This window comes from Momordica charantia (assembly GCF_013281855.1).
Source record: "Momordica charantia cultivar OHB3-1 chromosome 8 unlocalized genomic scaffold, Mcharantia_2.0 BLBB01000008.1, whole genome shotgun sequence".
NCBI lineage: Eukaryota > Viridiplantae > Streptophyta > Magnoliopsida > Cucurbitales > Cucurbitaceae > Momordica > Momordica charantia.
This window is the reverse complement of record NW_028275166.1, coordinates 10,440,769-10,467,876: the sequence shown is the minus strand read 5'-3', so window position 1 is coordinate 10,467,876 and position 27,108 is coordinate 10,440,769. Positions and strand designations below refer to the sequence as shown.

Genomic DNA, 27,108 nt, shown 5'->3' with positions numbered 1-27,108 from the left:
TTAGTGGAGTGACCCGCAGTTAATGAATGTTGATTAACTCGGTCAATGAGTTTGACCGATTAGTCTTGTATCGTTGGAGCTTCTGATCTGTAGGTCCATTAAGTCCCCTTGTTGGCTCATCACGGGTAAAACGAGGATTAAGTTTTTTTGGAAAAATTTGAAAGGTACAAATTGCTCAAGGGATTATATGTATATTATACGTATATTGATACATTATAATATATAGTTAATGCTAATTGAAACCATATATTATGTGAGAAATTATTTGAATGAGATTCAAATATTTGCATATGATTCATATTAAAACTATAGTTAAAAGATAATGTGCATAATGTGTACATCACGACTATAAGTTATATGAGAAAAATTCTATAGAATATGATTTTATTTTTGTAATAAATAATTAAGTATTAATTATTTATTTAATTTATATATATGTATATATATATTAATTAATTATTAATTAGATTAATAATTAATAATTATTTATTAATTAATATGATTAAATAAATAAATAAATAAATAAATATATATTAATTATTATTATTGATTAATAATATTAATATATAATTAATATTTAACTCCCCTCCAATTGCAGAGGAGTGGGGAGTTAAGTGATGCCCCCGTTTTTGTTATTTGGTATTGCAGTTTTGCAAAACAGGGGCGAATGACATAGATCTCCCAAGCATTTTCTCTCCATCTCGATCTCTCAATTCTCCCTCTCGTTCCAAACAAGTGCTCTCACAAGCGTGTTCTCGAGCCCAAGAGGATAGCACGGAAGATTTGGTGGTGGTGTTTGGGTGGAAATTAACTTGAAGAAGAGTTCTTCAAAGATAATAACATTTTTCCCCTGTGTTTTTATTTTTGCACACCTTTGATTTTGTTTCTCAAAATTGACAAAGATCCGCTTCCGCTCTGAGATTCACGTGATCACGTCACATCACATGAACTTGGAGTTCTGCTTATTAGCTCACCACTTCTATTATGTGACAATATTAGTGCTACGTACCTAGCTGTGAATCCAATGATATACAATCACACACACATATTGAAATTGACCATCACTCCATTCGAGAGCGTGTGGCCCGTAAGTATTTGATAGTAAAATTTGTTCCTTATGAGGATCAGTTGGCTGATGTTATGACTAAGGTGCTAGCTTTTCTGCGTTTTATGAGTATCCGTACCTTGTTCCCACACCCCGTTCACTTGCGGGGATGATAGCTTAAGGATTATTTTCAGCAATGTTATGTTGCTATAGTGCTTTTACTTTCTGTTATTTTGCTTCCAATAACTAAGCTACATGTGTTTACTATTTTCGATATTTATTACAAGTGTCTATGCCCACCCTTGTATGCTGGAGTTTTTGCTTCCAACATTCCTTTTTGTCTCTCCTTTTCTTTATCAACAAATATCACACGTTTTTATTGGTTGATTTATTAGATTTACTGTATTTTCACTTTTATTCTCTTATATTCATTTCCTTTGGCACTTTCTTCTTCTTTTTTTTTTCTTTTTAATTCACGTATCTATGAATGAATTAGTGATTTAGTAAATCCCAAGTTAATAAATCGGTAATATCCTAATAATTAAGTTAGTAATCAGTGATACATACATATAGGTAGGTGAGTTTATAGTATAAGTGAATCGACTATATATATTAACGTCCAACATGAATGATCAACTACTAAAGTATTTATTCATTTTCTTTTTGAGGTTGGAGATTCAAATTTCTATTCCAAGAAAGGAAAAAATACCTTGGAGGTAAGGGTTTCGAGCCTCACTTTTGAAAAAAAAAAAACTTAATATCTTAACGTGTTAAACTATGCTCATGGTGGAAAATCAACAATATATTTAATAAGTAATTATAAATATGTTAAATTGCAAAAAACACCCCTGAACTATGATGGTTGGAGGGTTTAATTTTCACAATTTAAAGTTTAAGAGCGTAATTACAACAACTACCATAGTTGAGGCGTGATTTTTGCAGTTTACCCTTATAAATAATATTATGAATTAGTGGTATTAGTCAGGTATTAGTGAATTAACTTGATGATTATTTGTAGTTCTAGCTTTGCACATAGCCTCGATATTAACAATAAATATGATATAAAATCACAATTTAAAATATGTGAATATGACTAATTTTTTTTTAAAATTTCAGACTTTTTTTGGTACAATATATGGAATGGTGAATTGAACTCACAATCTTTTAGTTAGAAATATATGTCAATTACTATGTTCGTTTTAAGTCTAATTAACAATAATATCACCAAAATTTATAATTTAACTCTCAACGTCTTTTTGGATGGTACAATGACAAATATTTGGGGCCTTGGAGTACTACCTACATTGAGTTTTCAAGTTCAGAGTCCTACACTGGTCACAGTGTTATTCAGCTCAGAAAACGAACCCATCCGAACCATACCCGGAGTCATCTAACAGACGTCGTACGGTTCGGTTCACGTCAGAAAATAGAGAACCGGACCTGGACCGGCGGCTGAAGGGAGAGAGCATCAAAAGCGGCATATTCACATTTAAAACATTTCGGTCTTTTTTTTTTTTTAATTTATTAAAATCAAACACCAAAGAAACAGAAGAGGAAAGAAGAAAAAAACAAAGCGTAAAATTTCGGCACCGGGAATCTCATTGGCCAATCCGCCGGATTCCGCCCTCGCATTTCCCGGCCAATTTCTCCGTCCGACCGCCTATATTGCCGCCGTCAACTGGTCCATCAATCGCAACCATGCCGGAAGAAACCACTTCGATAGATTACGTCATGGAAGCAGCGTCTGGACCTCACTTCTCCGGCCTCCGACTCGACGGACTTATATCGCCTCCGCCTTCTTCCTCAACATCTTCTTCAGCTCCTCGCACTTCTTTTTCCACTTCCTCTGCACAGGCGGATTCCAACTCTCCCAAGCAGCCCTTCGTCATCGGTAATTTTTGTTCTTGATTTCTTCTTTGGGGGATATGGATTTTTTATGTGAATGAGTTGATTTACTATCGCCTTCGCCCTTGGTGTTCTGTTGATCCTGCATTACAAGTTACAACTCTTTCCATTTGGATCGAAATCGTTTTCTGATTATTGTCGTGTTGCTGTTAATTTGCTAGGTGTTTCTGGTGGTACTGCTTCTGGGAAGACGACGGTTTGTGACATGATTATCCAGCAACTCCATGATCACAGGGTTGTGCTGGTCAATCAGGTTAGATTGCTTTATGTGTGGGAACTTCTCATCGTTGCTGGATCTTAATTTGGTAATCGTTTCTGTTTCTTTCCCTTTCCTGAACTTCATGGCTGTGCTGTAGGACTCGTTTTACCGCGGATTGACAGCTGAGGAACTAGAACGTGTGCACGAGTATAACTTTGATCATCCTGGTAATGACATTAGTGACTTCGACTTGTTTTTACCTTACTGACATTTAAATGGAACGTATGGAAATTTATTGTTCTGTCATCTGCAAATATTTCTTAATGCGTGGGATGAAGATTTGATTGCTTATAGGCTAAGAGATGTTGAGTGTAGGTGGAAAGAAATCAATTTTACCGTAATCGAACAGCTTAAACTTATATAATATCTTCCGCTCTCTTTGATTATTTTGATTGAATTATCCCTAGATTCTTTTGACACCGAGCAGCTTGTGGATTGCGTCGAGAAGCTAAAGAGTGGGCAATCTTACCATGTCCCAATTTATGATTTTAAGACTCATCAACGCTGCATAGATAGCTTCCGACAGGTGCTGAGATTTCTTCCCAAGTGTTCACTTGCTTTTCTCTTTTTGAGGGGGTTGGTGGGGGATGGCCTATTCCTTGCTACTATTTGTTATAAAATATAATTATCAGTTCTCACCAGGTAAATGCATCTGATGTTATCATTGTGGAAGGTATTTTGGTTTTCCATGATCAGCGAGTCCGCAATCTGATGAACATGAAGATATTTGTTGACACAGGTTCAAAATCTTGCTCTAACTCTTTTTCCATGAAATGAGCTGCCTGAGTTTTTGAAAATGTTTAGAAAGCTTGTACAGTACACTGAATGAATAGTATGCAGTGAAGAGCTCTGAACTCAGAACTAGTCAGAACATTTTGTTTAAAGTTTTTCGTATTCTGTAAATGAATTGAGAAGAAAGTGAAATGAAGGGGAAATAGAGTCTGTACTTATTGATCCTTAGTAGTTCTTATATTTTCATCTGAAAATTAAAATGTTCCTCTAGTTTTTACTTCTATTAAACATTCTCTACCTTTTTTCCAACTAATATTTGGCACTGCATTGGTTTTAGATGCTGATGTGAGGCTTGCTCGTAGAATTAGACGTGATACAGTAGAAAGGGGCAGGGACATTAACTCTGTTCTTGAACAGGTAAAGTATCAATATCCTTCTTGAATGTGATCTAAACCTAATGAGATCTCTGATTAAGCAGGCTGAAACCTTTGTGTGTATTGGATTATTTCCCAAGTATACCATAGTTTACTATCATCAAATTTATCTTTCTGGTCCTTCACACCATGAGGTTTTTGAAACGATCCTTCTCTAAGCTGAGTTTGTCATGACCATAACTAAATCATAATCATTTGAATTTTGAAGCATTGTGAAAAGGAAAGATGTAATCTCCAATTTGTTGAGTAGTTCACTAACTTGAGCCATATATTGCTTCCAATCATCGTTCCTGATGATCCCATGGGATTACAATGTTAGGATATCCAATTTATAGCTGAAACCTATCTTAGTCAAGATTGTGTCTGACTAGTTGAAAAAGAACCACTATCTAACCTGACGGACAGGTTATTCTAGCAATGATTTACTTGGCCATATCCTATTCAATATCACAGGCTTATTTGTCATTCAGAGCAGTGACTAAAAGGGGAATAGTTGAAGGGTTAGAAGGACTTGCTTTTGTTCATGTTAGCTGTGCAAGTCTTATTGTTAACTTATAAGTTTTATGGTGAGAACGGTGATACTTCAGTAGGAAACATCTGATTGGCATTCCTTTGACATTTGATGTTAAGTTCATTAAATACTCAGTGAAATATTTCCATTTGTGTTGTGCAGTATGCAAAATTTGTTAAGCCTGCTTTTGATGATTTCGTTCTGCCATCAAAGAAGTATGCCGATGTGATCATACCACGTGGGGGTGATAACCATGTTGCAATTGATTTGATTGTGCAACACATCCATACAAAGTTAGGCCAGCATGACCTATGCAAAATATATCCCACAGTTACTGTCATTCAGTCAACATTTCAGGTATAGCATTTTCAATTGGCAATTCTCTGTAATTGATAAGTTTTGTTCCCCTCCCTCCCCTAAAGGACCAGGCAAACAGCGATAAAATATTTACCTTCAGCTGTTTGTCCAGATTGTTACACTTCATTACTTACCAGAAACAACCTGCACCTCACCAGCCTTGGGCTGGAAAAGACCGTGAAGACAGATAGAGTTGTGCAGTAGTAAACTCGATTATGTGAAAAAAAATCTGAAAAATTTGGTAATAAAGATGTGACTCATTTGTTGCTTGAGATATGAGCCTGTTGACTTTGTCTAGCCACTGGTTGAGAGGTTAGCAGAAATCTGGAAATAGTTTTAGTTGTTTGTTTCAGACGAGGCTAAAGCATATACAACTGTTCCCCTACTCATTTGAGCTGTTACTGCTCTCCATAATCTCACGTACATAACTGAATGTCACAGATACGAGGTATGCATACATTAATTCGAGACCGGGAAATTTCCAAGCATGATTTTGTGTTCTATTCGGATCGACTTATTCGTCTGGTACTTTCTGCTACAAAGTTCAAATGCAAGTTTTATTGAGCCAGGAAAGTTGATGAATCTCAACATCCTTATAGATTTCGTTTCTTTTGATTTTCAGGTTGTGGAGCACGGTCTTGGCCATTTACCATTTACTGAAAAACAAGTGGTCACTCCAACGGGTGAGTTGAGGAAGTAACGAGGCTTGTACTTACTGAAATCTGTCTGTGCAATTAACTATTTTCTCTTGCCGTGAGTTTTTGTCTGTAGTCTAAATTAATCCTTCTTTCCTGGTGTGTGGATACTGATGGAGAATGTCTGCATGCTTTTGATCTCAGCATCTGTATATACTGGGGTTGATTTCTGCAAAAAACTATGTGGGGTATCCATTGTTCGAAGGTAAGTTTGACACAACAATGAACCTTGCTCTGTGCATAATGGCGACTCTAATGTCTGAGATGAACGTGATAAATTTTGGACTGAATTTGAGAAAAAATTAGATATTCCTTGAAAGTTGATGAGAAAATTATTCTGATTGCTGACAATTTTCTCAAATCTAATGTAGTGGGGAAAGCATGGAAAATGCGTTGCGAGCATGTTGCAAAGGGATAAAAATTGGGAAGATTCTGATTCACCGTGAGGGAGATAACGGACAGCAGGTGAAACTAAAATATTTCTCTTGAATTATAGTTTGTTGGAGCTTGATCTTGTGTTTTCTTCTGTCATTTTGGGGATAAGTCAACATCATAAAGTTATTTTTTGTTTGTTCAAACTAAACAGCTGATATACGAGAAACTACCCAATGATATATCGGAGCGACATGTCCTACTCCTAGATCCCGTTCTCGCTACTGGTAACATTTTTATTATAATTAGTTTGAATTCGTTTTTATCCATGATTAGTCTGTCATACAGCAATAAGTTAACCTTTGGTGAAATTTAGTGTAGACAATTGCTGCATAACTTGGATGCATGAGTATATTGATTCTCAAGATTTGTTAGCTTAGTTAGGTGGAATGGCCATCTAAGAAGCACCAACACGAATACGATACGAAGCCAGTGACACACCAATTTCTAAAAGTGTAGGATACGGATACGTCGGGGACACATTATTTAAAAAAAAAATAGATAGTATATGATATATTGAGGTAGTGATATTTCTAAATAAATTAATCATACAAATTGAACATAACAAAACAACAAAATGTGCTTCGTCAATACAATACATGATGACAATAGTACAAAATTCGTTATCCAACAAACGTTACAATACAAATTAAAAAAGATTAAAGAAAGACTATGAAATTTGTCCCTCTGATGATATATTTCTCCTTCGTTAGGGTTTTTTCCCCCAAATTATAACTTCTTTTTATTTTGAGAGGATTTTTAAGTGCTTAATGGGCTGCTGATTAGTTGTGCTTTCGTTTTTCATTTGGTTTCTTTGATAACTCTGATCTGATATTCCCAAATTCTTTAAAAATTCTTGATTTTTTTACTTTTCATATTCTATCATCCTCTTATTCTCTGGTAAATTTCTTCATAAGTTTTAAGCTCTGTATTTCCTATTATAAGGTATATTATATTTGTGATATTTGTAGGTAACTCAGCTAATCAAGCAATTGATCTACTCATACAGAAGGGAGTTCCAGAATCACACATCATATTCCTCAATCTAATCTCTGTGAGTTATATTCTGCTATTATCCAAATTGGTTTAAACTTAGTAAATACCAATACTGATGCCAATTTTCGCTCACCCGGAATCCAGGCCCCCGAGGGAATCCACTGTGTTTGCAAACGATTCCCGTCCTTGAAAATTGTCACCTCTGAGATCGATGATGGATTGAACGATGAGTATCGTGTCATACCCGGATTGGGCGAATTCGGTGATCGTTACTTCGGGACTGATGATTAGGTTGAAAAGCAGAGAATATAGCTCCCTAAATTATATGAAGCCATGTCTCAACCAATATGAAAAAGGATCAGCTGCAGAGTTTCATAAAGATTCAGCAGCAGTTTTACCATGGATGAACGTTGCAACATTAAACTCAATTGTGTGGTATAATATAATTATCACGTTGTTGATGACGACCTGAAATATTTCATCGTAAATCTTACGAGTCGAGAAATGATTATTTAAATGAAAAATTCAGGTAACATAATGTTCACTACATTTACTAGTGAATGATGTTGTTCAGCATGATATTAACAGTGTTCGGAGCAATAGTTGAGGCATGCTATGAAATAGATCTATTTTTTCACCCAATACTAACTTCTTTCTAGCAATCTAGTCATTTTTTTCTTTTTTTTTTTACTAATAACACTCTTCATAGATATTTAAAAGTATACAATCAAAGTTATTTTTCATTAATAATCCTTTTTTATTACAGCTCGATCTAGGAGTTTGTTAGTTTGGAGGTTTTTTTTTTAGTTCGGGTGGAGATTTAAACTTTCACCCTTGGTTGAGAATATATGTTATTTAGATTGATATAAGTTCGGAGAATTATTCAATGAATTTGACACAATGTTTAATTTATTTGTATGTATGTGATATGTTATTTGAATAAAACTAACAATAGGTTAATTAAATTGATTCAATTGAAATTTGGAGAAACTGGGAGAAGGGTTTTTTTTTTTTTTCTATATAACAAAGTAAAATAACTTAAAAATGATGTTAAAATACAGAGGGTAAGTGTATGTTTTAGTCCCTAATCTTTGTTTTCTAAATTCAGTTGTTACTCTTTAAAAAAGTTTCAATTTAATTTTTTATGTTTTAACATTTTTTAATAGGTATGAAAATTGGTTAATCATAAACTTATAAAGGAGGGAAAAAATCTGAGTATAACCTTTTTCCTATCTAATTTTCTATTAATTCACTGTTATTAAGCCAAGCGCCAAGCCAATTTTAACATCTATTGAAAATATTAAAACATAAGTTGTTAAATTAAAACTTTTTAACTTTTTAAATAATAGAGACTAAATTATAAAATAATCTCAAATATTAAGGATTGAAATATCTATTTAGTCTAGATATAAATAGATGAAATAATGAAGTTGTTATTTAACTATGAAACTACTTTATCAATTTGTGAAAAGTTCTCATTATATTTACGGAATCTTTAAAACAAAGATTTTTGTAGAAATAGAATTACAATTGAGATCAAGAAATATGAATTCAAGAAGAAAACAATTAAACCAAACGAAAAATATACACAAAGTTAATTTTTAAAACGTATGTATATACGTAAAGTTAAATTTGTGAAAAAAATTCACAAACATGCCTCGATTGACCATCAATAAATGGAAAGTGACTGCTGAACTTGAGCATAGCTATGGATATTCTGACCTTTTTTTTTGTCGATTTATTGCAAATAGATTAAATATGACTTAGTTTCGATTTAAATACTATTTTGACACTTATATTTTTTTTTCTTTTAATTTTAATCGATGTACTTTCGAAACGTATATTTTGATTCTTATACTTTCAAAATTTGTTTAATCTTTATACTTTCAAGAAATCTATTTTGGTTAGTGTACTTTAAATAATAATAATAATTTAGTTCACATTTGCAAATTTTAACCAAAATTTTATATACAAGAGAAACATTTTAATATAAATTTATTGCTACATTTCAAAAAATTTAGCGAGTGAAATATTGTGATAAAATCATGATCCAAGTGAAAATAAAAGGACAAAATTGATTCATTTTTAAAAGTACATGAATTAATGGGATGTTTTGACTATGAATGGAAAGTTGAAAATGACCGGTCCAAAATATTTAAAGGGAATTTAAGAAATAGCACAAAAAAAAATGTAATTTATATATATTTTAAAATTTTATAAAAATAGCTTATACAATTACACGAAACCAACCAAAAGTCAATTTTGTGATATTTTTTAAAAATAAAAAGTAATGATATTTTTATAAATACATATTAATTTTTTTTGTCTAGAATATTACATCAGAACACATCAGAAATAAATCGACATTTCCATACATTGCAAAAAATCGATAAAATATTAAAAGTATCAACAAAATATCACTAATATAGATATAAAAATAATATTAATTATTTTTAACTTATTTAGAAATGATGAAATAATTATTAATCAATTTAAATATTTTTCACAAATTTTTTATTTTTATCGATATTTCTATATCCATTTCTATAAAATTGAGTCCTAATTAATATTGAAAATCTTGTTATGCCTAATAATTTTTCCTTTTTGATTTTTTTTTTATTTTTACTTCTTCTATTTTTCCTTTTTGATCATATTTAACGAGATATTTATATGACAGAGTAACTAGTTATCCACTCTATATTCCCGCCATTAGAGCTCCGCCATAGCTATCACCACCGCTCCGGCGACTCAGTGGCCGCCGGAGAGAACGATGCTTCAGTGCTATTTCACACCTCGCCCTCCTTCTCGGTTTATCACTTGTCAGCTATCTACCAGCTCAGTGCGCTCTCATCCCTCTCCTCCACCGGCACCACCATTATCAGATTCATCACCACCTCTGCTGTCTTTCGCTGCAAAATCCATTCCGGACTCAGTAGCCTCACCGGCGTGCGCGCTCCAGTGCTCTCACTTTCAATCGTATGCTCCGCTTCCATCGCAGTTCTTTTCTCTCAACCCAATCGACCGAGTAATTTCCTTTTTGTTTCTGAATGTTTTAGGTGCTCCGGATGTACGCACGAGTTCAACCTCCACCGCCCGGTCATCGTTGACGAGGCGACTCAATTCTTCAACAGTCTTGGAGTCTCAGATTTTACGTTTGATAGTTGCAAACTGGTTGACTTGCTCATAGTTTTGGTAGAATTCATCAAGTGTTGTTGAATAATCGTCGGATTTTGATTTTTAGTGCGTTGCTTTGTTTTCAGTGGGGATGGAGGTGCCGTGCGAAATTGGCCGTTCGTGGCTCGTCAACAAGCCCTATGATTGGACTCTATCAGGAGGGAACTCATAATGTTGTCGATATTCCTGACTGCAAAGGTTCCATTTCTACTTATCTTGCTTTTATGTTTTGTTCTTGTTCTTTATCAATTGTGATTATTCATGTTCGAATGTTTCTGGATTTTTCAGCTCATCACCCCAACATAAATGCGGCTGTTCAGTTGTTAAAACGAGGTGTGTTCGTTATGAAATTAGAATGATATCCGTACACAGTTCTTACATTTGTAGTTAGGGGCTTTCATATGGGGGCCGAATTATTTGAATATTTTTTGCGGTGTTATGTGTAGGTATCACTGAATTAAACATAGAGCCTTATGATGAAGATCAGGGGAGTGGTGATCTGCGATATGTTCAGGTTACTAGTACAATGATCCTCAAATTAATATAGAGCAGTCAAATTGTTTTGTTTAATGGTGATGCTAATGGAAAATTCAAAAATGATTTTTGTGCAGATGGCTGTAACGACCTATAGCACGTCGCTTCCTTCCTCAGAAAGATACAGAAATGGTTACAAGCTAACTACTTGATTGGTGTTAAGTTATTCCATTGCCTAAGGTCTTAGAGAAACTGCAATTGATTTAATTATATATGTTTTCAGGTAAGATACAGATAGCATTAGTTTGGAATTCGAGGAATGAAACTTCACAGAATTCTGATAAGCTAAATGCTTTAGCTAATGTGAGTTTTGAAAACCCTATCCCCCCAACCCCCCCAAAAAAATATCATACTCGGTAAGATTTCTATTTACATTTTACTTTAATGTACTGAATGACAGTTTTTATGGAAAAATGGTGGCGCACGAAGTAACCCTCATCTAGTTCATTCTGTGTGGGCAAATTTTCAAACATCAACTAACAATGTAAGTTTCTTAATTGTAAGAGCCTGAGTGATAAATACTTGTTTATCTATCTCATTCACTGCTAAGTTCGCTTCATAGTCGACAAGTTTTTCCTTTATTGAATGAATTCAGTTTTACTTGTACTGCAGATAATATTTGGAAATAGGTGGAGGCATCTTTTAGGCGAAAGAGACTTTTGGGAACATGTTGGAGGAATAGACATTTGTCTTACACCGTCGAGTTTTGGTCAAGCAAATACACAGGTTCTTAAATACATTTGTTTCATATTCCAGAAAGCCTTTTAATTGCCAAGAAATAGGAAATTAAGACCCAACAAATCCTCCAAAGAGAGCTTACCTAGTGTTTAGGCATGTTAGGAAATATATTTTTACTTATATTGTTGGCTGGGGATTCTGATTTGTTCTGATATTCACGGTTACTGACTCTTGAGGCCAAGTTGCAGACTGTCCTTCTAATTTTTTTCTAGGAGAATTTAGTCCAAGAAAGGTTATTTGTTAAAAGAAAAAAGAAAAAGACTCTCTAGTTATTAACAACTAAAGATGTAAGTAGTTAAAAAATATTAACTGAGTTTGGCCTGGGTAGAAAGATGGACACGAATGGTATCCCAGACTTCTTCATCATTACTTCCATGCTAACACATTTTATGATTCTGCTCTCTTTTCTTTTCTTTTCTTTTAAGAAACTTAATTTTCATTACCAAAAGGAGAGAACAAAAAAGGGAGAAGTCAAAAGGTTACAAAAAAGACTCCCAGTTGGCAAAGATTTGAGAGACACCATAGTTACAAAAAATTTTTAGAACTAGAGGCCCACAAAGACACAAAGATTCTAACACGCACCCAGAAGATCTCTCTGATTCTTCTCCAAGGAATTTCCAATCGTTTCTTCCGAACCACAGAAGACATGAATTTGAGATTCTCCTTTCAAATCACAAATGGCATTGGTTCAAATAGATTTTTGGTTTTGTTCATCAAATGATGGCAAATAGTCAGCTGGATTACACACAAAAGATTGAAAGATTGGAAAGCTTATTCCAAATTATGCTTTAGAGAGAAAAGTAAAAAGGCGATCCCCCAGCCTTCTGTGCCATTTTCATTTAGGACACATCAATGGGGGCTGAGGTAGGGGTTGCAATTTATTTTCTGAAATCCGTCACTGATTTTCTGGTCAAAACAACCATATGAAGATTTGGAATTCCCTTAGAATTTTTAGAACTCCATTACAGTGATCTTTGGGCTGGGAATCGTTTACTTGTAGAAGGTGCTGGAATAGAGGGTTGCTGGAGAATTTGCCTGATTTTTCCTTCAAAGTCTAGATCTCAAAAGTGGGGTTAAAGTTCTCAATCTGGTTCAGCAAGTCAATCCAGTCTCCAACTTTGCCAAAACTTTGTTATTGCTGTCGCACCTATTATCTCTCCTGGCATAACACCGTTGGAAATCATCCGACATATACTTTTTTTGTGCAGGCTTTTGATAGCTTGCTCCGGAAGTTACAGAGGTACGTTCCTTATGGAGCATCAGTTGCTGATTTGTATGCAGGAGCTGGTGTAATTGGATTATCATTAGCTGCCACAAGGAAATGCAGGCAAGGGCGAGGACAAATATGCATGAATGCCGTGGGGTTCAAAGTTTCATTACATTTACACATGGAAGTTGATAAACCATTGTTATTTCTGCTTTCAGATCTGTTAAGTGCGTTGAAGTTAATAAAGAGTCTAAGCTATCATTTGAGAAGACAGTTGAATGTCTGCCAGACAGAGTTGATAGCAGCATCAGCTGGCACCATGCAGACACTTCAAAAGTTGGTACTCCAGCCCTAGTAGTGTTTTAATTGCCTACGATATAGCTACATCATCATAAATTCTTTTGTATTTGGGGACATCTCGATTCTTTAGTATGTTCCTGCATATGAAACTTACACCAGCATTAAGAACACTCAAGAACTAGCAACGAGTCCTACTATCTCGCCTTTTGTGTAGCTATAATATTACCAACATTGCTATTTTTTTTTTGTATCTAATAATTGTACAGGAGCCTGTTACTTGGATTCTGGGATCAGATGTAGTTGTTGTCGATCCTCCAAGAAAAGGTTTGGATGCATCACTTGCTGATACATTGCGAGATATATCATCACTAGAGCATAAGGTGAAGTTATCATCTAAAAGGTTGGATTTACTTTTACCCATCTTGGGATATTTTCAAGACAATGCTGTTTAGATGGCCCCTAAGGCTTTTAAATTTTCCTCTCCTGACGCATTATTGTTCATTATAATTTGGATATCATCTCCAGTTCACATTTGATGGAGAAGAAAGATGAAAAGAGGCCATGGGTTTTACGTGCAAGGGAAGAAACAGTCCAAATCGGGAGTACATCTTCAGATCAAAATCAATCACTGCCTCATACCCTTCTTTATATAAGTTGTGGATGGGAAAGCTTCAAGGAGGTAAGTTTCTACAATAAAGGCTGCCATTAAATTCCATCAAACCCAACTGTTTTCCTGCTCTCCGTCCACCTTCTCTAGGAAGGAGAAGGAGAAGGAAAGAAAATTACATGTATTTTTGACGTGTTTAGTGAAAATATGGATTATAGCTAATTTTTCTTTCTCTTACTACTAGGATTGCAAGATGTTACTGTCTAGTAAGGCGTGGCATTTGGAGAAGGCCCATGGTTTTAATTTCTTTCCTGGCACTCAGAGGTAATGATCATATTTCCTTCATGTTGATTCGGCAAAGGTAGACTATAAGCATGGTTAAGCTCTTGCCTCGTGCATCTGTTTTTAAACATCCCAAGACTTGAACATCTACCTCAGTTTATTTTCCCTCTCTTTCTTCTTTCTTTTTACTCTATTAATTATTATTTTTAGACAAGAAACTGAAACTTTCTTGAAGTATAGTGAAATATACAAAAGTTTGCAATGGACTAAACTAAAGCCATTCCAATTTAGAGAGAAAAAGTGGGGTGCTTGGAAGACTCTTCTGTCCATTTCAAGCCAAAGACACCAAAAAGCTACTTGAATAGTCTTGAACCGAAGGATCTTAATTTTCCCTTAAAGGTTGGCTTCAAAGATAGGAGTTCATAATCTGCTTCACTATAGGAGGGAGGGGAAAGACAAATTGAAGTTCTGTAGGATTCTCCACTAAATCTTAGGGCATAAGAACATCCTAGAAAAATATGGTTAACAGTTTGTCCACATGACCTGTGCTGTGCAAAAGATGCACCAGTTCAGCTTAAGGGGAATGTTTGGCATTGTGGGGGCCCCACTAGAGGAAGAGAGACTTTAGTCTTCTCTGACAACCCCAAAATACTCTTATGTTCCTTAATGGAGATGAAGGATTTGACAAACAAGAGTTGCAGTAAATTTTTATGATCTTGAAATTTGAACAAAGCCGGAGGTCGTTTTTCATGTCATTGAGGAGGGTACAAGGAAGAAATCAAATCATATGTTCTTACCCAACAAAGACATCAAACCATAAACATTTTCTTGCTTTTGGGGTACAAGGAACAATTCTGTATGGACAAGCAAAAACATATGCACAAATAGGTGAGGATAAGTTATTCTTCCGCCAATATGTACGTGTATCATGCAAGTACTATATCTAGAAACGAGGAAAAGTATCATGTCTTTAATTTTCTCTCTACTTCAACATTCTACCTCTACTTTTGAAGAATGTGCATGACCTTTTCAACCAACGATCCATTTAACTTACTCGTCCAATTTAAACGACTCAAGACATTGGTTGGTGCTATTCAAACTCTTAATTCTCCTATGCTTTCTGACAGCGGTAAGTTTATTTATATGTTTATACGACACGAATTTGGTTTTGGTTGCAGTATTGAGGTTTTGGCCATTTTCAAGAGGGGTCAAAGAGTTCCCCTCAAGAAAAAGAAAGTGGTGAAGAAGAAAAAGAAACGGCTGTGAGAGCACTGAGACGTAATATTAGGTTGAAGCTTCAAGCATACCCAGTTGGGGTTGGAGTTGGAGTTGGAGTTGGAGTTGTATCAAAATACATGGTTTTGAGAATACATTATAGAGTGAGAAATCAGAGTTGTAGAAAAGCAGAGGAGAGCCTTTTTTTTTTTTTTTCCTCTCTTTACAATGTTTCTCTGGTGTATAATGACTCTTATGCCATCTTCTGGAAAAGGGGCATTTAATTTGAAGCTCAATGATGAATCCTCCTAAACTTTTGGTATTTGTAAAGCCATGAATTCAATACAACCCCCATTTGGCTGAAGATAGCTAGAATGGCCTTCCTTGGAGGCTCTCTTCCTCCTCCAATTCAGCTCTTAGGAGTCTGGACTAGTGTACACATTACAACTGCTGGTAACTCTTAACGATTTCTTTGTCTTCAATGCCTTTAAATTTTTAGGAACGAGTCATTTCAACAGTCTTTGATGCTTACAGGTACCCAAAAATGAATGTTTGTCGTCCCAACTATTTTTATAAGTTCCGATCTTGATAAGGAAAATGAATATAATAAAGTTTTCGTGTTGCTCATTCCTAGGTGTAGTGCTTCTTCCCTCTACTATCTATTTTACTAGTGGAGTAGAGTTGACTTAATCTATAGATTAAACATTTCGCTTGATACTAGAATCGACAATTAAAGCATATGATGTTACACTTCGGGATACACGAGGGAGGAAATATTTTTATTCAAAAATGCACCTCCAAAATAAATAGATTTATTTGACTTATTATTTCCTTGAACCATAGAAGTTGAAATATGAAGAAATAGGTATGCTTAGAAACTTTGTTCTGTGGATAAAGGGATCTACTTGATCATAAAAAGTTGAAATATGAAGAAAGAGGTATGCATAGAATACTTTATTCTATGGATAACGGATCTACTTGATCAATTAATTAGGTCTATGGTTGATACAATAAAAACCAGTTACTTTTGTCATGATATATGATCAATGAAGAAATCGGGTGGATCTTGAGTAGAATGTAGCATCAAATTATAGAGACAGCTTTTCTTTCTTAAGAAGAAACGTCTTCTTCAAGGGTTAAATAAATTTATAGATGAAACCGATATAGTTATCTTTTAGAAAATTGTAACGATTCATGGTTTGAGAATTTGATATTGCTTTCGAACTGCGAGTTGGAGCTATGGATTATGTAACTCATAAGCTTCAAAAATCAAAACTTTTTACTGTCTGATTCTAATATAACAGTAGAATCCCAAGTTCATCCAGAGATTAACTTTTTCTTGGAGATGATCTTTATGTGGAGTTGGCCTAAATTGGTATGTAAAAGGATCATTTCTACTCATTCAAAAGGAACGTTGCAAAAACTTCCCAATTCAAGAAGGTATTACATGAAAACAACTTACATTACAGGTTATCAACAGCTTCCCAAAATCAAAAGATGACCACAAAAAACACTAAACATTTTGATGAGACTGAACTAATGGATTAGGTTAATAAGGAATTGTCTTCTTCAGGTAAATCCCAGTTGTCATCATCAGCTTCCTGCTTTGTTGCAGGCACATCCTGCTTGTTCTGTGGTGTAAATCTTGGCTGTGGGCGCCTGTGTTCATCATCCAAATCATAAAATCTCAGTTGAATAGAATCCTATAATGATAATCGCTGTCAAAATCAAGACGGCAGAAATGAAAGAAGGATCGATTCGTTCCTTTACTAAAGGAACGTAGTCAACTCCATTTGTTAGAACAGTTTCCATCGAGTCTATGCACCTATCCTTTTATATGCGTTTATCTTTGGCTAACTCCATAACACCCTATGAGCGGTTTTTAGCTCAGAGGCTGCTGCGTCGTATTGACGATGTATTGAAGACTAAGCGAGCCGGTCTAGAACAGAACACATGCCCTCCCTCACATTTATCTTTATCCATCATTCCAGTCTTACAACATGACTATGAGTTTTGGTTTTCGCATTAGTAATCAAGAGGATTTCTCATTCAGAGGTTACTTCTTTATCTCTCATTCTACCTAGAACAAAACCTAAATCCTCTATCATCCCATCATTCTCCTAGTAATCAAACTCAACACCCAAAAGAACAAGAACAGTTCCAAGCAAGAGAATCTCACAAGAAACCGAAGCACCAAGAAACGATCGCAGAGATTTTAGAAGCAAGAACACACAAATCTCAAAAGAAACCAGAAGGAAGAAATTCCAGAACCAAAAGAACAGACCTCCGGCGGTTGCGCTTGGCAGCCTCGCGAGACTTGCGCTTCCTGACATCCTGCGTGTTCTCAAAGAATCGCCGTCTCTTACACTCCTGAATGACGCCGGCCCTCATGACCTCTCGCCGGAATCTGTTGAGAAGCCTCTCCTCCGGCTCGTTATCATCCACGACCACCTGCACATTGTAGGCTGATCTGAAGAAGAGAGTGTTGGCGAAGGCGAGGGAGGGGCAGATGAGGGAGGCCAATTCGGCGGACAAGGGCTCGGAGTGGCTCGGACCCTGTTCATGTTGGGGCTTCAGGGTAAGCGATCCATCTCTGGATTTGAGGGGCTGAATCTGAGCCGTCGCCGGAGGAGGAGAGAAAGCGAGGGGCGGCGGGGATTTGGGCGGCGGGGGTTTGGTGGGGAAGAGGAAGGAGAAGAAATTGGAGAGGGAAGAAGCCATGGATGCGCTGTGGTTGGCTCTGGTTCTGGAAATCAGTTCTCTCTTATCTGCTCAGTGTTTTGTTTTTTGGACTTTTTTCATGGAAATTTTGCAAAGAAGTCCAAACTTTTTTTTTCCTTTTTTGCAAAGAAGGCCTCTTTTTTCCATGTTTATGACATCATCTCCTCTTTTCCTTACTCGTAGTGTGGATAAGTTTCCAATCCCCAATAGTTTGTTTGCTGTATATATATAATATTTAGGTTATTTCTCGTGAGAACAAATAAGAGAGACATGAAAAAATAGAAAAATATTTTAAGAAAATAAAGAGTGTGGTCGATTTTTCAATGGTAGTCAATGTAGAGAGATAGGTTTTCACTAGTCATGATTTAAATATTTTTTTACATAAAACTCCCTTTCAAATCGTCATGTGAAGATGGACGTTGATAAAGGTTATTTATAATCGCTCTTTTTGGTGGAGAAGAATAGTGTGGGAAGGAAGTGGAAAAAAGAGGGGAAAATTTTTTTAAATTAATTTGGTGTACATACTAGTAGTAGAGATTGAAAAAATGTTTAGGAAATTTAGTGGAGAATATCATGAGTTGATAGGGGATCGACATATAAGTAATGAAGTGAGAGTTCAGAAATTTCGTGGATTTTTAAAAAGAAGGCTTAGGAATACCTTTTTTCTTTTTTCAAAATTCTCGAAGCAAAGCAAAAAGAAAAAAAACCAGCATGTCCTTTTCTGCTTGATCAGTAACTCATGAGCAAAGTCGACACTCATTTTTAACTTCCTATCAAAAGTACTCAAAATCGATTTCAAAAGAAAAAATTTTGTGGGGCTAATAGAGTATTTATTTAGTGATACAATGTTAAGATATTTAGGTTTGAAACTGTCTCCCTTCTATTCTTCTAAATTTCAAGTCACGTTCTTGAACTTTACAAAATGTTTGACATATAATATTTGCCTTTAACATAGTTGAGAAATGTTGGTGTATCATAGTTATTAGATAGATATCAGTTGCCAGTATGAGCGTCGTTCAACAACGACATCTACACTATTTTCGTCATTGTACTTCCAAAAGTATTCATTTTGGTTCCTATGCTTTCAACTTTGTTCATTTTAAGATTGTGATAAAAAGAAATAAAATCAAAATAGTCACTTTTTAACTCATGGCCTTTTATCAGAAACATGTGTCAGTTACCGTTGAGTTATGTTCATGTTAGCAATTGAATATATTCATTATTTAATTGTTCTATGTGCGTCACATCAAATTAAACAACATTTATATACAACAAATAAACCATGTTAACATTTTGTGAAAGTATTAACAACAAAGAATTAAATAGAAGAAATTTTTAAAGTTCAAGGATTTGGGATGTAGTTGAAGTTAGAAATTTTTTAAATTTCAAATATTAAATATTTACCATATTTAAAATGTAGGAGTAAATTGATAATTTTTAACCCAATAAAAGATTTTTAAAATTGGGCTGTCAAACTGTGGTTGGAATAAATATTTGAAAAGATTTCATAATCTTTTTTTTTTTTTGGGAGAATGAATGCTTGTATTTTGTACTAAAAAAATAATAATAAAAGAATGTTTGTATTTGTCAATGTAACTTTTGTATGAATAAATGAACAATCCTCATATATATATATATATATATATATAAAATAAAGATATGAATTTTAGATCAAATATGGATTTTAGATCTACCATGATTAAGACTTTATATTAAAATATATATTCCCAAAAAAACAAATAAGGAAAAGTAAAACAATATAACTTAGGGATTAATAATTAATATTATCATCTCAATTAAGATTAAACCATAGTTTATGATTATCTCAAAACCACTTGTCGATTTCTCCATAGTTCAAGTGTGGCAATTCCGCTTGTACCATTTCTTATACTTCTTAAAAGCCCAAAATTTAAATTTTGGTGCAATAAAAGTAAAAAAAAAAAAAAAACCACTTACCAACCTGAACATAGGTACAAACCGGTCATGTCAAAAAAAAAAAAATCCAATTGATTAAGACATATATTCCAACAAAAAGATCATGAGTTCAAATATGCACCTCAAAATTCTCACTTAGTATTGTGTGAATTCGGTTACAAGTTGGATTTAAAGTCACATATCTTAATTTTATTAATAGTCTTAGATTTATGTTAAAATACCATAAGAATTAAAATAGACTTCTAAAACTTTTATAGTGGTAAAAAATAGTTTATTATTTCAGGTAAAAAAAAAAGTAAAATAAAATCCAAAGTTATAATAATATTTAAATCGGACAAAAAAGAGGGCACTTTGGTAAATCTAATAAGCAATATTCTTTTAAATCTGTAAAATCATTTAGACTATGAAGCTAAAGCTACCATAGTGTAATTGACATATATCTCCAACCAAGAAGTTGTGAGTTTAATCTCCCACAACATATTTGCACTAAAAAAGAAAAGATTATTTATGAATAAATTGTTTTAAAAAGTCTTAGTCGCACGATTAAACTTTAAATTATACTTTTATCTAAATCTCTATAATAATATCATCAATATAATTCTAACAAAACTTTCTCAAAAAAAAATTATATATATATGTCGCAACGTCATCGCGACGCGGAGCGGCCGACGTAATCCGCCTGAAGGGTCTCTTTCGAGATAAGGGTTTGGAGTCGCCACCAATCATCTACGAGGTGTGATTGGTCACCTAAAAATAAAGACAAGGTCTGCGAAAACAGATTGTTGGTTCGGGAGTCGACTGAGCGTAGGGAAGGTGTTAGCACCCTACAACACCCGTTCGAAAACGGTACCACATTCTATCATAAATTATCCTATTATTTTATTTGGTCCAAGAAAAAAAATATTTTTGTTTTGATCGAAATGTCTCATGTTATATTAATTCACACCTTGTTATAAGATATGAATTAATATGTATGAGTGACACGAAGGCCATTAGAAAAATTAAGCACCTCGAGTAAATTGGAGGGTTCCAATTCCCGTCAACATTTAAACATTTAAACATCTCACCAAGGTGCCACCACTTTAGGATGTAATCTATGTTCTTTTTGAAAATACAAACTTTGTAGTTTTAAATTTTGTTTTAAAAAAAAAAAGGAAAAAACTCTAAACGAAATCTTTTATTTAAAATAATTATTTAGTAAAAACAATAAAAAGAGGCATGCAAAGACTCGAACTTGAATCTGTATATTAAAAACCAAACATCTTACCACTATGTCAACACCCAAGAAGTAAATATTGTACTCTTTTGCAAAAACAAAAGTTCTAATTTAATTTTTAAACTAAAAAAAAACGAATTTTGTTAAATTTAAACAAAAAAATAATTTTTTATGTATTCTGACATTAAAAAGATTTTTTCACGAAAATCTTTTATTTCTAATTAAAAAAAATTAAATTGTACTTAAAACAAATTGTTAAGATCTTTTCTAAAATGATAATCATCATTTAAAAAAAGATTTCATTCTCCTAACAACTTATTGTAAATTACAAATGTTACAAGATTAAAACAAATCCTAGAAAACAATTTTCTATAAATCCTCTATTTTTTAAATCTCTGCCGCAGAAATTCTCTTTCTAAAAATAAATAAAAAAATTAAGAAAACAAAATTAAGAAATTTTGAATGGAAATTTTAAAGAATCCAATTTATTTTTAAAAGATTTAGTTTATAAAACTCTTATTATTATTATTTTTAACTTACAAAACTTTAATGCAAAATCTTTTATTTAAATGAAATTAACTTTTTGTTACTTTATTTAAAAATTATTTTATTTTACTTTTAAAAAAAAATTATCTACATTATTTTTCAAAACTTATTTTAAAAAGTTTATTTTCTTTAAAAGGAAAATTTTTATTTTTTTGTTAAAAATAAACTTTTTTTATTATTAAAAGAAATGTAGGGGTATACTGTGCAAAATTTTTTATTAGAGTGGGTCGCTGGACTCTTGGTCGTCGTCGGTCAATCACCGGAGGATGGTCTCAAGGCAGCAATGGAGGTCGTGAGGTGTGCACCAGAGTCATGTTGTGTGTTGGTTCTATTGAACCGCTTTCAGAGACTAAGGGAAAAAATAAAAAATTTTCTTTACCCAAATCATTCTTCTGTGTGCTCTCTGTTTTTTCTCCTCTCCTCTGTGTGTTGTGTGTCCTTTAAATATACCAAAAAAATAACAGTAACATGCGTGAGTCAAGAAAAACCAGAGAAAAAGAGGGAAGGAAAAACGTTCGGTTTTGACGAAGGAAAAACGGGAGGAAAAACAAAATGTTTATTTTTAACCAAAACAGAATCTAAATTTATTTAAAACAAAATTATATAAATCAAATCAAATCTTTTTATTTCTTTTATTTTAATATTAAATCAAATTCTTTAAAACAAAATTTATTTTTTTTAATTTAATTTAAACTTTAGCTTATAACCAATAATAAAGTAATCCTATAGTATTTAATAAAATAAAAATTAAATAATTAAAACTAAAACTAAAATAAAGCCGGACCAGTTTCTACAGCTTGCCCCCCTTTGTGTATCCTTGTAGAACTAAAAAGGTAGACAAAGGCAAAAGACAAAGTATTTGGGAAGGCGAAAATTTTATTCAGACAAGACAAGATAGAGATGGACCCAACTAGACACTAGGCGGGATCCCGACATGAAAAGAACCTCGTACTTGATACAAGCCTTAACCTCGATCTTGGATCGGGTTTGATTTAATTGACATGATAAGTGCGATGAACCTGGCTTGACACAGGCTTCGACCTCAATCTTGGATGGGTTCGATTTAACCAAATGATAAAATGCAATAGACCTGGCTTTAACAACAGGCTTCGACCTCGACTTGGATCGGGTTCGTTTAAACCGAATGATAAAATGCAACGAACCTGACTTTAACAACAGGCTTCGACCTCGACTTGGATCAGGTTCGATTTAACCAAATGATAAAATGCGACGGACCTGGCTTTAACAACAGGCTTCGACCTCGACTTGGATCGGGTTCGATTTAACCGAATGATAAAATGCAAAGGACCTGGCTTTAACAACAGGCTTCGACCTCGACTTGGATCGGGTTCGATTTAACCGAATGATAAAATGCAAAGGACCTGGCTTTAACAACAGGCTTCGACCTCGACTTGGATCGGGTCCGATTTAACCGAATGATAAAATGCAACGGACCTGGCTTTAACAACAGGCTTCGACCTCGACTTGGATCGGGTTCGATTTAACCAAATGGTAAAATGCAATGGACCTGGCTTTAACAACAGGCTTCGACCTCGACTTGGATCGGGTTCGATTTAACCAAATGGTAAAATGCAACGGACCTGGCTTTAACAACAGGCTTCGACCTCGACTTGGATCGGGTTCGATTTAACCAAATGATAAAATGCGACGGACCTGACTTTAACAACAGGCTTCGACCTCGACTTGGATCGGGTTCGATTTAACCGAATGATAAAATGCAAAGGACCTGGCTTTAACAACAGGCTTCGACCTCGACTTGGATCGGGTTCGATTTAACCGAATGATAAAATGCAAACGACCTGGCTTTAACAACAGGCTTCGACCTCGACTTGGATCGGGTCCGATTTAACCGAATGATAAAATGCGACGGACCTGGCTTTAACAACAGGCTTCGACCTCGACTTGGATCGGGTCCGATTTAACCGAATGATAAAATGCAACGGACCTGACTTTAACAACAGGCTTCAACGTCGACTTGGATCGGGTTCGATTTAACCGAATGATAAAATGCGACGGACCTTGCTTTAACACAGGCTTCGACCTCGACTTGGATCGGGTTCGATTTAACCAAATGATAAAATGCGACGGACCTGGCTTTAACAACAGGCTTCGACCTTGACTTGGATCGGGTTCGATTTAACCAAAAGATAAAATGCAAAGGACCTGGCTTTAATAACAGGCTTCGACCTCGACTTGGATCGGGTTCGATTTAACCGAATGATAAAATACGATGGACCTGGCTTTAACAACAGGCTTCGACCTCGACTTGGATCGGGTTCGATTTAACCGAAGATAAATGTTTGATCACAAAAATTACCAAGCTTACGAGCTCGGCTCGGACGGAATTATGACCTTAAGGATGAGCTGAAATGTGTTGAACAGGAGACCTGCAAAAGAATATACTCTGACGCTCAAGTCAAAAAGAATCCGAGCTGTATTTGAGAGAAAATACAACGTTTGCGTACTTGGGATAGAGGCAAATGGTTTCTATATATCGACAAGGTCTCCGATAGGATTCTCGACAAGGTCTCCGACGGCTCTTTAAAGTAAGCGTGAATCACGACATGCTATCGTGGAGTTTGTCGGAATATGAGGCTAAGCGAGACACATCTAGGTGAGTTCAAACAAATAATGGGAACGAGACCAAAGGAGATCTTGGTTGGCTCTGTCATAACGGGCGTTGGCTCGATAGGCAGTCGAAATACCAAGGAGATAAAACTTGGCTTCACAAATTTAAAGTCATGCATGTTTTTCTCTTACAATAAGAAAATGCCACGTGTGAGGTAGAAAACTGACTCCAACAGATTAAAATGCAATTTCTAAAAAAAAGCTGAAGGGATTTATTTACTTGAAAGCTCTTTACCTAAGTGCAGGGTTTAGAGATTCTTTTAAACTTGCTAAGTGCATGAGATATGCACTTGACGCATGACGATAAGACTAAAACCACATGTTCATGCTAATGCGAACTTCCAATGGCAGTATCGAGTACTTATCGTAGCGAAATTCTAACATCCGAGTGAGAGGTTAGACCAATCCAATTCATTCTAACAAACCAACATTACACTACGTAGCTACCTGTGCAGGTGAGAAGTTGATCGGTCCTAGAAACGCCTGTAGCGGCATGAGGAGTCAACGACTGGAATGCCTAAAGATCATAAAGTATGGAATAGGAATGGATGCGGTGGAAATCTGTACTCATATTAAATTGCGTCCCCTTATAAATGAAAGAGCTCCTGCCAGAAATAGCTAATGAAAATTGGGTACCCTGTCGCTAGCAATTGAGTGTGGCTTATCAACTAGCTCTAACTCTAAAGGCCGAGGAAAAGCTAAAAAGATCCGCAGAAGGCTCCACGAGAAGCTGCTGCGTGATCTCTGGTGCAATTATCTTATGACGGATGGGTGAACCTACAAATGTGTATTACCCCAATGTCATGAATGACAAATAATGTTTTATTTATTACTTCCATTTATTCTTATCACTTGAAAAATGTGTGATATCATATGATTTGCTTTTTATTTAGCTTAACCAATGAATTTGATCTTCAATGCCTGATGCAATAATGTATATGCCTAATGAAAGCTAGAATGCAACATATATGCATGATACTAATGGAATGTGATTATGAATGTCCAATGCATGATACCTAAAATTTCATAATCTAACCATGATATGAAAACAATTTTTTTTTTTTTTTTGAAGAATATGCATGTAAGTGAAGTGAATGCATGATTTGTGAAAATATGGTTAAGAGAACAAGAAGTTTTTCCATATTTTGCAAAGATATTATCTTTTTTGTCTACTCTCATCCTTCTTATTAGCAATTATTTAGCAAAGAATCAAATGAGAAAATGTAATATTGACATTGGAAGAAACACATCAATTGTTAATTTTTTTCCTTTTTTATTTTTTTTTGAATGAATGCCTTCACTCGATAAGAGATATACAAGGTAACTTATCAACTATATCAGGTTTGGAAGGGAATTCTTTTGTAGAGGTATCACATGTGCCAGTTTAGAGAACTATTAAAAAGTAATACATAGCATTATACATCTTGTTTGATTAAACTGCTTCATAAACTCAGCCTTGTAGTTGACAAGAATGTTGGATACAAGAAAATAGATCTGGCTTTATGAACAAACGAGGATGGAAATCATGATTTTCCATCAAGCTTAACGATGAGAAAAGTCAGCGAGCTTCCTTTTTAAAGAAAAGGAAACCAAAAGTTCAATGATATTTTGTCAAATCTCTCGAACAGTAAGAGACTAGAATATGTTTTTCTTAAAAGCTTTGGAGAGAGATTAGAGCATGATCAAATGAATAGAAGAATAGAAATGATTCAATTTCTTTGGATAGATGACCTTGAGAAAGGGTTGCGTAACTCCCCAAGAGTTCATCTCGTGTATCTTGCCCCTTTAGCTCAAGATCTTTGATAAAAATATTTTTTCTCGCCTTTAGCTTCACTTTATGGTTATGTTGCTGCAACCCACTTTTTGAATGTAAGGCTCTCTTTTAACCTTAGCTCCGAAGTGCAGTTGGTGTAGTCCACTTTTGAATGCAAATGACCTCTTTTTTTCTCAACGTGAAGAAGATTTTGTGCGAGGAGAAATGTAACAATATCAGTCTGAAGATGACCTTGGCCTCAAAGCTTTGTATAATGTAGTTACAAATTTGCCTCGACGTAGCATTGCTCGACTTTGCCCCAGTCTGAAGATTTGCAAAGAAGATTGCTCCAATCATTGAACTAAAGCACTGTCATGCCTTAGACGAAGTTTTTTTCTTTTTTCTTTTTTTTTTCGGCCAGACACAACCCTTTTATAAAAAAAGGGTGCAATCACATATAAAAAGTTGATCATGCGTAGTCACCTTTTGCAACTCTAATTGCTGTTCCAAATTATGTCTTTGCTACTGCTCCAGTAAAAACTGTTCTCAAACGAAACTTATCAAAGGAGACTGAGATCTTGAGACTATTGGTCAGGTCGCTAACTTCCCAATTCTCAAAATCATTATCATCGGTCTTGGAATCACTTTTACTCAAAAGAAGAAAGCAGACGAAGGATTAAGATAGAAGAACAATATAAAGTGAAAGAAGGAAGTCGAAGTAGGGAAATTTTGAGCAACTATAAGTACCAATTCATGAAGCAGTCAATCATAAGAGCCCAATGTTATTTTATTACTTTCAAAGTTCTCAGGGGAACACTAGGTGGATAATTTTGGATATTTACCATGCAATTAGATGTGACAGGTT

The 27,108-nt window shown here is 34.7% G+C and overlaps 3 protein-coding genes across 4 annotated transcripts; 2 read left to right on the top strand and 1 right to left on the bottom strand.

The window, feature by feature from the left end:
• Positions 1-2,573: 2,573 nt before the first annotated feature.
• UKL2 (uridine kinase-like 2) lies at positions 2,574-7,945 on the top strand. The gene is made up of 14 exons (XM_022298494.2): positions 2,574-2,936; positions 3,112-3,203; positions 3,307-3,376; positions 3,617-3,735; positions 3,852-3,948; positions 4,279-4,358; positions 5,049-5,243; positions 5,685-5,768; positions 5,866-5,926; positions 6,083-6,143; positions 6,310-6,403; positions 6,525-6,597; positions 7,342-7,424; positions 7,511-7,945. Exons 1-14 carry the CDS (start codon positions 2,744-2,746, stop codon positions 7,655-7,657), a joined length of 1,449 nt encoding a protein of 482 aa, XP_022154186.1. The 5' UTR covers positions 2,574-2,743; the 3' UTR covers positions 7,658-7,945.
• A 2,101-nt stretch (positions 7,946-10,046) lies between these two features.
• LOC111021518 (S-adenosyl-L-methionine-dependent methyltransferases superfamily protein) lies at positions 10,047-15,787 on the top strand. Its single transcript, XM_022298511.2, has 15 exons — positions 10,047-10,342; positions 10,423-10,537; positions 10,627-10,738; positions 10,829-10,873; positions 10,987-11,054; positions 11,152-11,206; positions 11,298-11,377; positions 11,475-11,558; positions 11,687-11,800; positions 13,021-13,139; positions 13,238-13,355; positions 13,586-13,719; positions 13,845-13,998; positions 14,171-14,250; positions 15,387-15,787. Exons 1-15 carry the CDS (start codon positions 10,137-10,139, stop codon positions 15,472-15,474), a joined length of 1,572 nt encoding a protein of 523 aa, XP_022154203.2. The 5' UTR covers positions 10,047-10,136; the 3' UTR covers positions 15,475-15,787.
• A 1,008-nt stretch (positions 15,788-16,795) lies between these two features.
• Positions 16,796-18,217, bottom strand: GHS1 (Ribosomal protein S21 family protein). 2 transcript variants are annotated; one of them, XM_022298447.2, is made up of 2 exons: positions 17,708-18,209; positions 16,796-17,082 (listed from the first exon to the last, which is right to left on the bottom strand). In XM_022298447.2, exons 1-2 carry the CDS (start codon positions 18,142-18,144, stop codon positions 16,968-16,970), a joined length of 552 nt encoding a protein of 183 aa, XP_022154139.1. In that variant the 5' UTR covers positions 18,145-18,209; the 3' UTR covers positions 16,796-16,967. The 2 variants fall into 2 exon arrangements, with proteins under 2 accessions (XP_022154139.1, XP_087983390.1); XM_088127264.1 differs by having other exon boundaries at positions 16,999-17,126; positions 17,708-18,217.
• Positions 18,218-27,108: the final 8,891 nt, after the last annotated feature.

What these genes read in the sequence shown, in the direction of transcription:
- UKL2 (XM_022298494.2), top strand. Translation starts at nt 2,744, where the DNA reads ATGCCGGAAGAAACCACTTCGATAGATTACGTCATGGAAGCAGCGTCT. An exon ending in GGGGTATCCATTGTTCGAAG is followed by an intron (nt 6,144 to 6,309) that starts GTAAGTTTGACA and finishes AATCTAATGTAG; the next exon opens with TGGGGAAAGCATGGAAAATG. An exon ending in AGATCCCGTTCTCGCTACTG is followed by an intron (nt 6,598 to 7,341) that starts GTAACATTTTTA and finishes TGATATTTGTAG; the next exon opens with GTAACTCAGCTAATCAAGCA.
- LOC111021518 (XM_022298511.2), top strand. Translation starts at nt 10,137, where the DNA reads ATGCTTCAGTGCTATTTCACACCTCGCCCTCCTTCTCGGTTTATCACT. An exon ending in TTGGTCAAGCAAATACACAG is followed by an intron (nt 11,801 to 13,020) that starts GTTCTTAAATAC and finishes TTTTTTGTGCAG; the next exon opens with GCTTTTGATAGCTTGCTCCG. An exon ending in TTCTTTCCTGGCACTCAGAG is followed by an intron (nt 14,251 to 15,386) that starts GTAATGATCATA and finishes TTTTGGTTGCAG; the next exon opens with TATTGAGGTTTTGGCCATTT.
- GHS1 (XM_022298447.2), bottom strand. Translation starts at nt 18,144, where the DNA reads ATGGCTTCTTCCCTCTCCAATTTCTTCTCCTTCCTCTTCCCCACCAAA. An exon ending in GCCAAGCGCAACCGCCGGAG is followed by an intron (nt 17,083 to 17,707) that starts GTCTGTTCTTTT and finishes TGATGAACACAG; the next exon opens with GCGCCCACAGCCAAGATTTA.